The 15,641-nt window shown below is 38.9% G+C and overlaps 1 protein-coding gene across 1 annotated transcript in view; it reads right to left on the reverse strand.

The window, feature by feature from the left end:
* Positions 1 to 12,074: 12,074 nt before the first annotated feature.
* The window catches only part of CRY1 (cryptochrome 1), a 51,580-nt gene continuing 48,013 nt past the window's right edge, over positions 12,075 to 15,641 (reverse strand). The window contains exons 3-6 of the mRNA XM_089459916.1: positions 13,839 to 14,545; positions 12,863 to 13,697; positions 12,615 to 12,757; positions 12,075 to 12,498 (exon numbers count right to left, since the gene is read on the reverse strand). Of these exons, the coding sequence (XP_089316042.1) occupies positions 12,717 to 12,757; positions 12,863 to 13,697; positions 13,839 to 14,545 (1,583 nt within the window). The 3' untranslated portion in view covers positions 12,075 to 12,498; positions 12,615 to 12,716. The remainder of the gene's footprint in view (positions 12,499 to 12,614; positions 12,758 to 12,862; positions 13,698 to 13,838; positions 14,546 to 15,641) is intronic.

Here is a 15,641-nt window from a genome sequence, read left to right on the forward strand (position 1 = left end):
GACATTAAAAGGATGCTTAGAAATCAACAATTTTTCCTGGACAAGGATTGACTCCCGCCTGGCGTATGTGAAGGGACATATTGCTTATGAATCTGGTGGCGAGGATCCGTTGGATCCACTGGGTTCAAGTGCGAGGGCTCCTGCGACAATCTCCTCTTCATAAAATGATAGTGACTCAATTGGTTGGCTTTGCAGTCTGATGGCTTATGTGTTTGACTTCAGCCCGGTTAGCAAGGATTTTATCTTTTATGTCGGTCTTGGCTTCTATTTGTATATTCGCTGGTTTTGGCATACTGCTATGCGTTTGTTGTTTATGAGCCAACTATGGCGTTTATATGTTGGTCTTGTTTTGTTGGTATATTTGTCGATTATGGTGTTTTGTTGCAGGTTCGTTGAATAGGTGTCGGCCATGACATATAGCTATGTATGGGAACTTCTATACTTGGTCCAAAGGTTCAACGTCCAAAGGTTAACAGACACATTAGCGTCATCAAACTCGTGTCCAAACTACCACATCATCAGTGATGTTAGCAACGACATCAAGTGCCACATCATACTCTGGTTATGTGGCTCCACATGTCTTGCTCGACTGGCATCCAAATCTAATTTTTCATAAAACATACTTTAATTAAGCTAATGAATAAAATATCAAACCAAAAAAGATAGAAACAGGAAATGATGCATACTAAAATCATGATTCGATTTTTTGAATTCCGTGAAGAAAACAGAGAAGGAAATCGATCTTATATAGCATGCATTCAACGTTGAACCTCTGGACATCATTATGAATGCACAACGAATGTGCTCTCCATTTCTCATTCAGAAGAAAGAAATTCTAGAGAAAACAAATGGAAATTCGTTGTGCATTCAAAATTAGAGGTTAATCAAATATGTATGAATGTGCTCTCCATTTCTCATTCAGAAGAAAGAAATTCTAGAACCCGAAACTGAACAGTTCAATGAATTTCATCATTAATTTAAACTCTTGAACACAGATTTTTATATACTGAGTTTTCTGAGTACTAATAAAAGATTTAATAGAGTGAACACATGTTTGACCGTTAAGCCCAGGCAACTATCAAGAATGAAAACGCCCAGTTCATAAATAAAATATAAAACCAAAAAGGATAGAAACAGTTAATGATGCATACTAAAATCATGATTCGATTTCTTGAATTCCATGAAGAAAACAGTTTAGGAAATCGATCTTATATAGTAAGCATTCAACGTTGAACCTCTGGGCATGCCATGTTAACAGACACATTAGCGTCATCAAACTCTTGTCCAAACTACCACATCATCAGTTATGTTAGCAGCGACATCAAGTGCCACATCATACTCTGGTTATGTGGATCCACATGTCTTGCTCGAGTGGCCTCCAAATCTACGTTTTCATAAAACATGGTTTAATTAAGTTCCAAACTTCAGGATCCAGATAAAATGGGAAGTTCTGGATCCTCCGGATTCTGTATTCTGTCAATTCTGTCAACAGAGGGCCTTTGGAAATAATCCCGATAACTAATGGAAAAGGATCATTTGCTGAATTCTGGATCCATCAGATATCCGAATTCTATCATATACTGGGGGGGAATTCACGGTTATTATCAAAAAAGTGTCATTAGAATTTTTAAAGGATCCAGATGTCTAGGTATACAGTTATCCAAGACATCCGCTTACCACTGGATTCCGGTCTTTAGTCCCTCTGTTAAGCCCTCGATCACGACCACCGTTGTATCATGTAACCAAGGGCTAGGCTAAAAAAAACTCCAATCCTCAAAATTATCTAGAATTGTTTATATACTTTGAAGTTAAATGCAACATTAAAAAAGACAGATTTATACAACTTAACAAGATTCCAAATGACTTACCAGCTACAGTCAAGTCATGTTTATACAATCAAACAGAAATTTTGCTTCAATAAGTATGTATGAATGTGCACTCCATTTCTCATTCAGAAAAAAGAAATTCTAGAACCCGGAACTGAACAATTCAATGAATTTCATCATTAATTTAAACTCTTGAACATAGACTTTTATATACTGAATTTTCTGAGTACTATTAAAAGATTTAATAGAGTGAACACATGTTTGACCGTTAAGCTCAGGCAACTATCAAGAATGAAAATGCCCAGTTCATCAATAAAATATCAAACCAAAAAGGATAGAAACATGTAATGATGCATACTAAAATCATGATTCGATTTCTTGAATTCAGTGAAGAAAACAGAGAAGGAAATCGATCTTATATAGTATTCATTACTTCTAACAAAATATGTTTCAGTATGCTTCCTGCCCCTGAAGATGGGTGAAGTGTTCACCCGAAACGTTGGGCTCTTCAAACAATACACGCAGGATTCCAGGAAAGAAAACAGAGAAGGAAATCGATCTTTATAGTATTCATTACTTCTAACGAAATATGTTTCAGTATGTTTCCTGCCCCTGAAGATGGGTGAAGTGTTCACCTGAAACGTTGGGCTCTTCAAACAATACACAAAGGATTCCAGAAATTCTCAACAAGAATTTCTATTTGTTTTCTCATAACACATTTAGAATCTACAACCATAATAATGTAAAGAATTAATAGAAATAGAAACTTATCTCATTGCAAAGAAGATGACCAGCAAAACCAAGCAGATTGAACAATTTCCACCTAACCATAGGTAGTTCTGCTGTATAACTCCACCCGCTAGCCAAGCTATGACACCACCAGGGTGAAATAGAACCAATGGTTGGAAGTTCAATCAACAAGGAAATCAACTAGAATTCCACTGTCAAATTTTGTGAAAGAACATAGAAGCTACAGGCGCCCACATTACCTGTTTCTCACTACACAAAGATTTCCTTCTCTGCTTTTCTATCCCTCAGAATTCTCTTCTTTTTATGCTTTTTACAGAAGACAGAAATTTCCAATTGATGTCACAAAACTTCCGATAGATTTTCCTGATTTCCTTACTCTTTCAACAGGTATCTCCATCTATTTTCATAGCTAGTCTAATCTATATACTCATGACACTTTGTTTTCTATCTTCTCTTTTCTAAAACTCTCTTGGTCTTCCATTTTTCCCAGCTTGTTTCCTTCCATTCGAATTTTTCCATGCATTCCCATTATATTTTAACATAGCACGGATAAGGAGCCTCCAAAGCCTCTATACAAACAATGATATCTTCCCTGGATCTCATAATAGACAGGGCATCATAAAAGTCCTCATTCTCCGCCTATTGGAAATAACAAAAGTAATGAACCCTCTCACCATAAGGAATATGGTGGTTTGTCTACCCTGCGACTAGCAGTATAATACCCTCAACTAGCCAAGAGGGGTCCTCGTGACACTAATAGTATTAAGGATCGATGATGACACCATCAATAATCCGTAAAAAATGCCCTGCATAGAGGGTCATTTTGAGACCAAAAGGTTGTAATACAAAACAGATTTGAATCAACAAATGGTTATAAAACTTACTATCTACAAAATTAATTTAGCAATAATGAAGATTAGTAAACTAGGTAAAAGACAATGCAACATAAAGTAAATAAAACAATAAGTTTGCTTTTTGGATTAATCACGTTGTAGATATTTGGTCGAAGTTTGGAACCAATTAATATGGTTCATCATCAAGACAAATGGTGGACTGGAAAGCAAAAGGTAAGCTCGTTAGTCTTTTCATTACCATAACTCTCACTGTATCCTTACGAACTTTCACACCATGGATCTTTTGGAGAAAGAGAGGAGAATGGAGAAAAGTCAAAAAACAAAAAACATTGTAACCAATCTCTGCCAGAATAAGAGCACTGAGCAAACATTCAAGAACGAATTTCCTATTTGAGTTTCCAAGGTAAACACTATATCTTTGTGCAATAGAAATTCTCTTATGGCTATGTTAAATTCTGTGTTAAATACAATGTAAGAGTTATCAGTATTCTAAACCATGCTTAATCAGCGCTTTGCAATTGAATTTATGGCTGAAACGAAAATTTTCTATATGGCATTTCTATTAGTAACGCTAAAAACTGCTTCCCCATTAATGTTCTACGAAAGCCAACAGCTTTAAATCACTCACCATCCATTTCGCTTTGAATTTTGAGAACAATTGTTGATAAAATTTCGCTATTGCAATTTTCTACGTTTGCATTATTAGAATTCCTCTTTCTTTGCTCAAATCGTTGGGCAACTTACCTGGGCATTTTCTCTTTCCCATGGACCGTACACACTCACTCTGGGCCGATTCATACTTGCTGAATCAGATTTCAAATATTACCTAGCCGATTTCTCCTTGCCTGGGCCAATTCCCCTTTTTTGCACCTGCAAACAATGATTTAGTTGTTTGATTGTGCCATACACAACACGCTGAGGTCACTTGAAGATATGGTTATCTCTACAGGCTATACGAGTTGCCTGGGCATAGCATCTAATGATCCACATTAGTAGCCACCAGCTTAATTATTGCGGCTAAGAGTTAATGGTGTCAGTGGTTCAATTTGATTATTAGTCAGTAGCAAGCTTCTAGGTTTCAAGTTCATTCTTTAGAGTCCAAACGACTTTTTTTCTATGGCCACTACTATAGTTTAATGGCATATTCTATTGCTGTTGGGTCTGTGAATTCTCATAAGTTGGTCTCTACAATCTACATAGTGGACAGAAAGAGGAAGACACTCTGGTTATCGACTTAGAGATTGAGATGCATTGTAGAGAGTCAAGACCTATGTTAAACTGTTTTGGGCCACAGACAGTACTGCAATCCTTGCATCTAAATACGTAGTAATTTAGTGTAACATTTATTGCAAGCCTTAGATGTTTTGAGGGATGCTATTATGCTCGCTGTATTTTAAAATTTTCACCAAGTAGCTACTTAGAACTTCACAATAAAAATGCTCTGAGGTTCCCCGATGCTTTCCATGGTTGGGCCTGGGTTGATTATATGTGTCATATGTTACCTCTTCCCACCTCATGGATATTTTGTGCTGTCTTTATTTACCTTGATGATCAACTCCATGGATGCACTAAACAATGGGGCATAATCTTCGAAATGTGTTTTCTGGGACAAAGGATTATGAGGCATGAATAGAGGATTCAACATCTACTCTTTATAATCCATCAATTACCATGCATAAATAGAAATTTCAACATCTGCTCTTTACAATCCCACAATGGTGCATTACCTGACAAAGCATTGCAAACAAAGCCATCCTCACATGCCAGTTGAAGAATAGTGAGCAGAGAAGTGCACATATTTCTAACTGAACAATAGTCTTGGCACGTTAGCAATTAAGCTAAGCATTGGAGCCAAGAAGTACAACCACTTGGCGTATCTTGGTTGGTGGTAATAGAGAAACTTGAGCTCAAGGTGGTGAACTACTGTGTAGATTGCATTGGAGACAGAGATCTCCGTGCCAGATTGAGATAGAGACTACAGCTTATATTCCACAAAGGATCCGTGTCAGCGAAGCAAATGGGTTATAAGTCCCTTTTTTACATATCAGATTGTGGGGAGAGGTCTAGCCAACATGGATGCACAGTTTGTAAATATTATCTCCTTTTGCTTTATTGATCACAACATTTGAGGATAGAAAGCGAGGAAGGGCATCGAAGGAGCACTTGAATGGGGGGATGCTATACAATAGAGATGTCGATAGACTCGAAAAGCAAATTGGTCTCAAAATACTAACATTGGTGATGCCTGGTGAAACCTAAAGAAGCAATCCTCTCTAGAGAATCGAGTGCTAGATATGGTATTACTCATGACACAACATTGAATCACCCAAGGCCCTAGCTTTACAAAGATGGAGACAATCGAGGCTTCATAGCAGGGGTAAAATAAGACGAGAGAATGAAGCAATTATCTCTATCCTCCAAGGTTTTGTTGCAACTAGCTCTCTCTCAAGTGGCACCTTCTCTAGATTCTTTATTCACCTCTGCAAGGGTTCTCCTAGGGTTTTCCGCCCCAAGCCCTCTCCTAGTGAGAATATACCCAATTTACCCCATGAAATGGCTTCAAAGGTGCAATCCACCACTTCTATCCTCCAGCAGAAACCAGTTCTTGAAGGTGGTTTATGTGTGCCCATCTTACATATACATTGCTAGTAAAAAGAAATCTGACCCTTCATAGGGAGAAGGGGAAAGAAATCACTAACTAGACTGCAACAGAAGTGTAGCAAACCAGGAATTAAATTTTTCATAGGGAAAAGGGTAAGCAATCTCACTTACGAACCTCAAAGAGGTCAAGAACATCCTCCTAAAGCATAAGAAACAAACTTGTATGTCATTTTAATGGCTTCTTGCCAAGAATTCAGGCGGTGAAGAATCGGGTCAATCTCAATTGCTATGAAGACAATCAGGTACTTTCATGCTAGAGGTTTTTGTCTTATGTCTCACAAAACTGAAGAAAAGAGGAATAAGAATCTATAAAATGGACCCCAGTTCTGGGGAAATGAATGTCTTTATGAAACCATGGTTTCCAGAATTCAAACAGACCACAATGTCACTCTCAAGTACTCCTGTGTCTATCAGATTGTTGTACATCCTTAATCATTTACGGAGAAGTCTTAGGAGTAGGATAATTAACAGTGTTCCACGGGGACTCCCCCCCCCCTAGGGGTCTAGTTTCCTAGCTCCCCCACGCTCCAGGGACTTGGGGACGAGAAGGGGTCATTTCCCCACGCTCCCAAAAATCAGGGTACGCAGGGGGACGTGCCAGGGGGTCGTTTCCCTGTCCTGAGGGGTCGTTTCCGAAAAGGGGGACGAGGGGGGTCGTGAGGGGTCATGGGGGGTCGAGGGGGGTCGAGCGGGGACGAGGGGACGAGAGGGGACAAGAGGCACGATTTAAAAAAAATGGTTTAAATTAAAACTAAACTTTAATTAATTTAATTAATTGTTAAAACTTAAACCGCGTAGGGTTTTATGTTTTAAAGTGTAAACCCTCACACCATTCGCGTTCGCTCCACTCGGAACTCCGAACTCCTCCCGTCCTCCGTCAAGCAGCATCCTACGAGCACGTCGAGCAGCAGTCCACGTCCACGGTCCTGACTCCTCCATCGAGCAGCAGTCCACCAACGAGCATTGGTTCCTCAGCATTGTTCCAAACTTCCAGTCTAGCATTGTTCCTCTAGTGAGCAGCGAGCAACAGACTACGGTCCAGCGTTCCATCGCAGGTAGCACCCCTCCCCGTCGAGCAGCAGTCCACCGTTGTTGTCCAGTGTCACTTGCAAGTTGCGGCCCTGCCTAAACACTAACTGCTGCAGGGATCCAAAGGTGGGCTTTGAAACGTTCTAGGGGCATCCCTCCTCTAGTCTCGGCCCCTTTAGTGGAATAAATGGAAGTGATTTGGAGCACCGAATATGCCTTATTTATAAGTGTCGACTAATGGCTTTTTCTCTTTTCCGAGGGCTTGCAACAAAAATTCCCAGGTTTTGGCAAGTTTTCCACTTTTGATGGCAGTCTCCGAAATCGGCTTGAAGCGAAAAAGGTCGGGGTCCCCGTGGTAGCAAGCCACAAGATTCAAGATCTGATTAAGTACCAGAACTATTAGTAATTTTTTTTCATTTTTAATTTTTTTTTGTAATTCTGAAATCTGTAATTGCGTTTCTTATTTTTTTTCATTTTTTTTCTTTTAAATTTAAATTTACTATATAATGTATTTGATTTTTAAAAAAATTAGAAACTTCAGTTTCACTGCTTTTTTAATTTTTCAATTTTTTTTTTGTAAATTTTAATTTGTTTTTTATTTTTTAGGCTGCGTTTTTTTTCTTTTTTTTTTCATTTTTGTTCATTTCTTTTTCAAGTTTTGAGTCTTCACTGTGCTTTAAAAAAAATAATTTGACACTGCTTTTGTAAATTTTAATTTTTTTAATTGTTTATAACTTTTGACTACGTATTAATTTTAATCTTTTTTCTTGTAAATTTAAGAAAAAAAAAAAATCAGTGTTCAAAACTTCAATGTGTGTTGTAGCTACTAGCCTATGTAATGTTTTTAAATTTTTTTATTTTCATTACAGGCTGCAACTTACATTTTGATTTGTCATTCAACTTACAAAGTTACAACTTACAACTTACAACTATGAGTCAGAGTCAAACTTCTTCTGGGAACAGTGAGAACAGTGACAGTAGCTACAGTGGTAGTGAGCCACAAGATGCACAAGAAGAAGTTGAAAGCGGTCACAAGGGGGCAAGATACGAGAATAGGCATGGTGTAGATTCTGGAGGTCCACCAAAAGAGATGGAAAAATTTGCGAAGGGGACATTTAATCCTCTAAAACCACTTCTAATCTATGCAGCTAGACTGCCGAAAAAGAATCCAAAAGTTGGTGGTGGCTCACGTGATTGGGTCTGCAATATTTGTGGGCATCACTTTGTTTGCAACTATACCAGGGTGAAGCAACACATTTTGGCTATTACAGGGAAAAGAGTCAATATGTGTCCCTCACAGAACCTGAATTCAGCTCAAAGAGAGCAACTTTGGAGGCTAGAAAGGGCAGCCACTGGAAAAGGATTGTTTTCTAGTAGACATGTTGATCCATCCACAAATATTCCTCCATCCAGTGCTTCATCAAAAAAGACAGGTTTCTACTGGTGCATCTCGTTCTTGTGCAATGGGTGGTACAGTGTCTGGGATGTACAACATTCTAGATTGAGATGACACAGATGATGCAATTGGAAAAATTCTTTTTGCCAATGGAATTCCCTTCCATGTTGTTCGTTTTCCTTATTACAAGGAAATGGTCCAAGCAATTGCAAAAATAGGGCCTTCATATGTACTCCCCGGAGAACATAAACTATGAACAACAATTTTAGATAGACAAGTGTTCAAAATTAATGTGCAGAAAGAGAATGAGACAAACATGGTTGAGGTTTGGTCGCTCTATTGTTATGGATGAATAGACTGACATCCAAAACACCCACTAATCAACATCATAGTGACATCTTTAGAAGGTCCATTCTTTCTTAAAGTTGTTCACTATCTGGAAAGCGCAAAGATGCATCTTTCCAATTTGAGCTTCTTCGAGAAGCTATAGAGGATGTTGGGCCTGATAGTGTGGTGCAGGTTGTGACAAATGCAGCAGCAGTTTGTAGATCAGCTAGGTTATTGATTCAAAACAGGTATCAACATATTTTTTGGACTCCTTGTTGTGTGCATGCACTCAATAATGCACTGAAGGACATTGGCAAGATTCACTGGATATCAGACTTGGTGTTAGCGGCAAGAGATGTGCAGATGTTTATCTGCAACCACCACACCTCCTTGGCTATGTACAGGGCTCACAGGAGGAAGGAATTCCTCAAGCCCACTAATACTAGATATGCTAGCTATTTTCTCTTATTGGAGAGGATGATAGAGGTACAAGCACCTCTACAATCTTTGGTTGTGAGTTCAGAGTGGGGAAGGTGGTCAGAATCAAAGACAGACACTGGGAAGAAGGTCAAGCTTTAGGTGTTGGACAATAATTGGTGGGCAGATTGTTCTTATTTGGTGTCATTCTTGGGCCCTATTGTGGAGGTCATTCGTTACACTGATTCGGATGCTCCTAGTCTTGGAGAAACCTATGAGACCTTTGATAGCATGTTGGGTCGTGTGAAGGTAGCCATTCAGCAGAGGGAGCCCTCATTAGAGTTCTATACTTCCTAGATTCGACCCATCATTCAGCGTAGGTGGGATCGCATGAACACACCTTTGCACATGGCAGCATATGCATTAAACCCAAAATGGTATGTTGAGAGACCTGGGAGGGTGCCTCCTATTGATGATCCACGTAAAGAATGGCTTCCTAGATGCAATTGCAAAGATGTACAATGAGAAGGAGGGGTCAAGATTTCGAAGACAGTTTGTTCAGTTTGCATCTCTTAGTGGCCCCTTCAACACACGTGGTGCTCAGGCAGATCGCATAGATCTAGCCCAAGATGACCCGATTGGTTGGTGGAGGATGCATGGGGATGGTGCTCCAGAGCTCAAAGATCTAGCCATGCGTTTGTTGTCTCAGATTGCTAGTTCCTCTGCAGCAGAGAGGAATTGGTCCACATATAGCTTCATCCACTCTATCAAGAGGAACAAGCTTACCTCTAAAAGAGCGGAGAAGTTAGTTGTTGTGCACAGTGCCCTACGTCTTGAGCATAGGAAGACACCTGAGTATTTGAAGGGACCAGCAACATGATGGGATGTTGATCCAAAGGATGATGCACAGGTAGATATGGAGGAGAGACTTGATGAGAGACAGATGGGGTTGGTTGGTGTGCCACTTAGCATGTTTGAGAATGCTAGTGATTCAGATTCAGATGATGATACGGTTGATCCTGATTTATTCATGCAGCAACTGGATGCAGAGACTAGCGGGGCATTACCTTGAGGCTTGAACAAAATTATGCTCGTTTATCTTTTGATATGTTGATGTTCTTATGTTATTCTGACTCTATAAAATTTTGACTCTTGATGTATCAGACTTTACTTTAATCTTTTATAATTCTATAAAATTTGGACTCTTGATGTATGATGTATCAAACTTGACTTTTATAATTTTATGTCAATATTCACTGTTTAATATTCAATGTTCATAGTAAGAAATGGAACATCAATATGGTTTAAAGTTTAAACTTTAATCATAATGTATGATGTATGATTATAAATTAGAATTTTAAATTTATATGATATTAGGTAATGATATTCATATCAATGATCATGCTTTGCAGCTTTTCAATTCGAACCCAATTGTCATAGTGGACTCAATTAATAAATTATATTTTATATTTATAAGTTTTTAAGACCCTGAGGCCCCCCCACGTTTCCTAAAAATTGGTGGGGAGCTTTTGCATAGGCCGCTCCCGCGTATCCTCGCTCCCTCACCCCCTCGTCCCGGAACCTTGGTGGAACATTGGTTTATGGCATTATATTTTATGGACTTATCTTAAAGGACACCCCAAGAGGTGAATTACTTGGAAACCCTTGCAACCACCTCAGCAAAGAAAAAACAGGGTTGTCAGCCAATTGAGAATAGAGGGGAAAAAATATTCAATTTGAGCTGGAAATAAGAGAGGAAAAAGTCAAAACAGTCTAGGTTAAAGTGATATCCATGAAAATGGGACAACAGTTGAGAGCAGGAAACATGGGATATTCACCCCATTCTCCTGCAAACCTTTTGCAATTCAGCAACACTTTTAAAAGGAGCTTGAAGTTCTCAGGAGATTGACGCTCTTTTAGGTCCTTGCTGCCCTCCAATTCACCTCCCTTTAGGGGCTGGCAGCAGCTCTAGGTGGAAGCTTAACAGACTAATCTACTCTAGAAAACAATCTAGACCTCATAGGATCTAATCGAGTAGTCAGATCCAAATATTACTTGCTGGTAAATGCTCTCTGGATTTGTATTGTCTGGTTCCTGTCTGAGGGCTATTTTTTTCCTTTCTTTGTATTCCATTGGCTGCTGGCAGCATAGACATTGATTATCTTACAGAAACACAGTAAGAAGAGAACCAAGTGACTTATTTAATTATGTGAAACTTTTTCTCGATTGCCAAAAATAGCAGAGACAACTGAGGGTGTTGTTTCCAAACTACAAGGCAGACTTATGAAAGGGAAGAATTCAGTAATAATGACCAGCAGGTTATTGCAATTTGAAAAAACTGAAATTTGAATCATATTGAGTACTTTTTATAAAACTAACAATAAATTTATATTGTACTTAGTTGCATGTGTCTTCAAGCAAAAGGGTGTGGATGATTGTTGAAATACTTTGAGAAGAAGGTATATATTAGAAAGGGTATAAATTTTTATGCATTCTACCGCATCCACATTGTGTCCAGCATGAAGGATGGATGACGCCATAGGAGAAACGTAAAATATGATCAGGCCAGAAAAGTCCAAACTTAGCTTTCTTAGAACTTTTTTACATGGAATTTCAGTGAACTTGAACAATCTGACATATTTCTGACATCGATGTATCTTTCTTCTCAATAGAAAACTACGAGAGCATTGCTATAGTTACACTGTAGAAAGAAAAAAGAAAATCAGAAAGAAAAATGTAGAAGTTTATAATAGAACAATTCACATCTTTAAGTTGCACGAAGTGGCAAATGCCAGTTACAGAAAACAAAGAACAAAAGAAAACAAATTTAATATATTCAAATGAAAACAAAACTTCAGCAAATCTTTTGAATGAAAGGCATGGAAATTCAGAGAGAATATTTGTGCAGATCAAACTTACAAAAATTGATTGCAATGATAATTACAGCAGAATTTGTACTCTTTTCAAAATAAAATCTACCAACTTTTTCGTTGACTGGCTAAAATGCTAATAGACAACTTTACAAATAATACATGATAAAATAATATATTACAGCAGTCTTCATCTCTGGAGAAGGTTGCGACTAAACTAACATTTAGAGTCTGATATACGTAGACAAGTATACGCTGCGCTTGAATAAGGCTTAAAACTCCTCAATATACGAAGACAATCTAGACTGCAAGCTTTGCTAGTATTTCCTCCCCTTTGTAAACAATAGAACTTACTTTACACTGCAAACCTGCAATACAACAGCTAAAAATGAGGTGTATGAATCACAGGCCCTCCAACACCAAGGCATGAAATCTCTTACAAACATGTTTTTTCCAAAGCTGAAAGTATTGTTGATATAAACACCTTATCTTCCTAGCAATTCAAGCATAGGGAATTTCAACAGCCATTGCAGTTCTCGACAAGGATATCAAAACTACACTACATCATTGGACTGTACTACATTCTCTAGCTCCTAGCTCCTTGGTCTAGCATGATTGTGAAGCTGCCTGCATATAAAAATTTGGAGGAAAACAGCAATAGGGTCAATATTCACAATACAGCATACTTAAAGTTAAATTCTGAACACACTGACTTGGACATTTGAACCGCACCTTGATTATGCCCATGTCTCCAGGTTCCCATTGAATGATTGTGTAATTGTTGCTGAAGACTAGATTCAGCTGTTCCAGGAACAGTTCCTTCCTCTGGGAACTGCTGTGAATGTCCTGATAAAGACTGCGACCAGACAGGTACAATGCCTCCACTACTTGTATCATCTCGCATTCTCAAGATACTAGAAGAATCTGCAGTTGAATGAGATTCACTCTGTTCATCTAGGGCTTGCATTTGGGGATAATGACTAATCACATTTGGTAGATCTTCAATTAAACCCCTTGTCATGGACCAAGTGGACTGTCCTAAAAATTGTTGAGATGAAGCTGCAGAAGCTGTTCCTGAATCTCTATTAGAAGGTACCTCTGCTTGTTCAGATCGAGCAGAAGATGCAGCCTGACTCAAAGTATAAGTTACATCTACCCTTTGCACCATATTGCTTATACTTGGCACCAATTGGTCATCTTGTGACCTTGCTGCAAAACCTGTGTTGTTTCTAACTGGCTCTCTGTCAACATCCATATTTTCTGACAATGAGGCATTGGCATTTTCCAATGATTCTCCCAAACCTTCTTCTGTGCCATTTTCCAAAGAAGCTCTAGCAGCTGCTTCACGTTGCCACATTTCTGAAAGGGCATCTTGCAAGCGCTCTTTAGCTGTCGATATCTCTACAATGGGTAGGGGATAGTTGGAACCCAGCTCAACTCCAGCAGACTGAAGAACAGCTTGTGGTGCATCCCATGGATGATGAATCCACTGTGTGGGCAATCTAGCCAACTCTGGAAGCCAGCGACGGACATATTCTCCCGCTGGATCAAATTTGTAGCCTTCAAACTACGCATAATCCCAAATACCCAAAATATGAACAGTCAAAATATTTAAATTAAATCCTAATATATTTTCATCCATGAATAAGTTAAATGCAAGAACCGTATCTGTGTTTAGTACACAAATTCAGATTGTACTGTAACATACCTGAGGATTATCTATTCGATCCATCTCACGGCCATCTGGCAAGCAGCCAGAAATGTACTGCCATCCAAGAGCATCACACTCTAGATCAGCATCCAGGAGCGTGTCCCAGAAATACTTCATACCCCATCTCCAGGGAAGTTGGAGAACCTTAACAAAGAAACTAGAGATCACCACCCGGATTCGATCATGCAACCATCCTGTTGCCCAAAGTTCCCGCATCCCAGCATCAACTAGCGGATAGCCAGTCCTACCTTGCCTCCAAGATTTAAAGTAATCCCTGTCAACCCTCCATGGGAAATAATTAAGATGTGAAAGAAGTGGCCTCTCATGGCTGCAAGGAAAATTGAAACTCAAATATCTTGAATATTCCCAGAGACCAATTGACTTCAGAAACATATTCACACTCTGTTCTCCTGAAGTATTTCCCTCATTAGCCCACAAAACTTGTCTGATGCGAACAAGGTGGAACACCTTTCTAACACTCAACTCCCCAAAATGCAGATGAGGTGACAGCAAAGAAGTCGTCGCACTATCTGCTTTCTGACGGTTTAGTGCATAGTCAAGCAAAGGTCCATTGATAAATGCAGTTAGAGCCTTGTCAGCACTGCTCCAACCAGGTGACCATGCCCTTGCCAAAAGTGCATTGCTGGCCTTTTCAGATTCATCCTCCAGTTTTAGATCATCTGATGGGCAGTTAGACACTTCACCTGAATATACATGACCATGCATTTAATAAGCATATCAATAAGCAGCTAACACAGGTAAAGCTCCAGTGAGGTGTGTTCACCTTGATCTTAGTAAAATACAATATGTTAGTAATCAGCCATCGCTGTCTACTGTTATGTTATGCATCATTATTTGTTCGTTATATAACTTAAATTTTAGTGCAAAAGGGTAGTCTGCAAGGGAAAATACTAAGCACCATGCAGTAAGCCAATGATTGGCTTAATGCCCTTCCATCTTGTCCACTGGATGGGAATAATATGGTATTCAATGGACAGGATGAAAAGGCAGTAAGCCAATCATTGGCTTACTGCAGGGTGCTTAGTATTTGTCGTCCGCAAGTAGTCAAATCCTTACAAAAGTAAATGCTGCACATCTTTGTGCCAATTGTTGTTAGACCATGAATGTCAATTTGTAGGATCAATATTTGGTCCAAAACTTGTCACACAAATGTTGGCTTGCAATGTCTACTATGGCATTGATTAGGATAAGACTGGTGTGATTCCACCAACCATGAAAAACACTGTATAATTTTAGCATATCATAGAGTGCAACTGGATGACCATAAGGGTGGGCCCAGGCTTCTCTCGAGGCTCACAGGTAGGAGTCTAGACTAATCACAAATCTAGTCTGTGCCTCCCGTGTGCTTGATCCCTACTAGTTGTCCGCAAGCAGTTTCATTATAGTTTCCATAATGCAGGCTACTAACTGTGTCATTTGATGGATGTGGGACAAACAATGATACACCTTTAGATAAAGATCACTGCTCAAGTCTTCACCAGTTATAATTGAACCTGATTAGCAGCTGATTAGCATTTACTGAAAGGCGCCTTAAGTAGTTTGATCACTTGAAAAAATGCAAAGGTAATGCTTCCTATCTTAAGCTTTAACAAAATTATAGATATATTTTAAAAAAAAACTTCTCTATTAGAGAAATGCTTTATAAGCAAAATTGACACATTTGAATTCAATGGACATACCACTTATTGACTGAAATTTTAAAATACTGAACTTATGGCAACAAAGTTCATTATACCAATAAGTTTATAATCATCTGAGATATAAAGGTCCTATTCTTCA

Source organism: Pinus tabuliformis, chromosome 7, assembly GCF_031772625.1.
Source record: "Pinus tabuliformis cultivar Carrire ecotype Pingquan chromosome 7, CPIR1, whole genome shotgun sequence".
Classification (NCBI taxonomy): Eukaryota; Viridiplantae; Streptophyta; class Pinopsida; order Pinales; family Pinaceae; genus Pinus; species Pinus tabuliformis.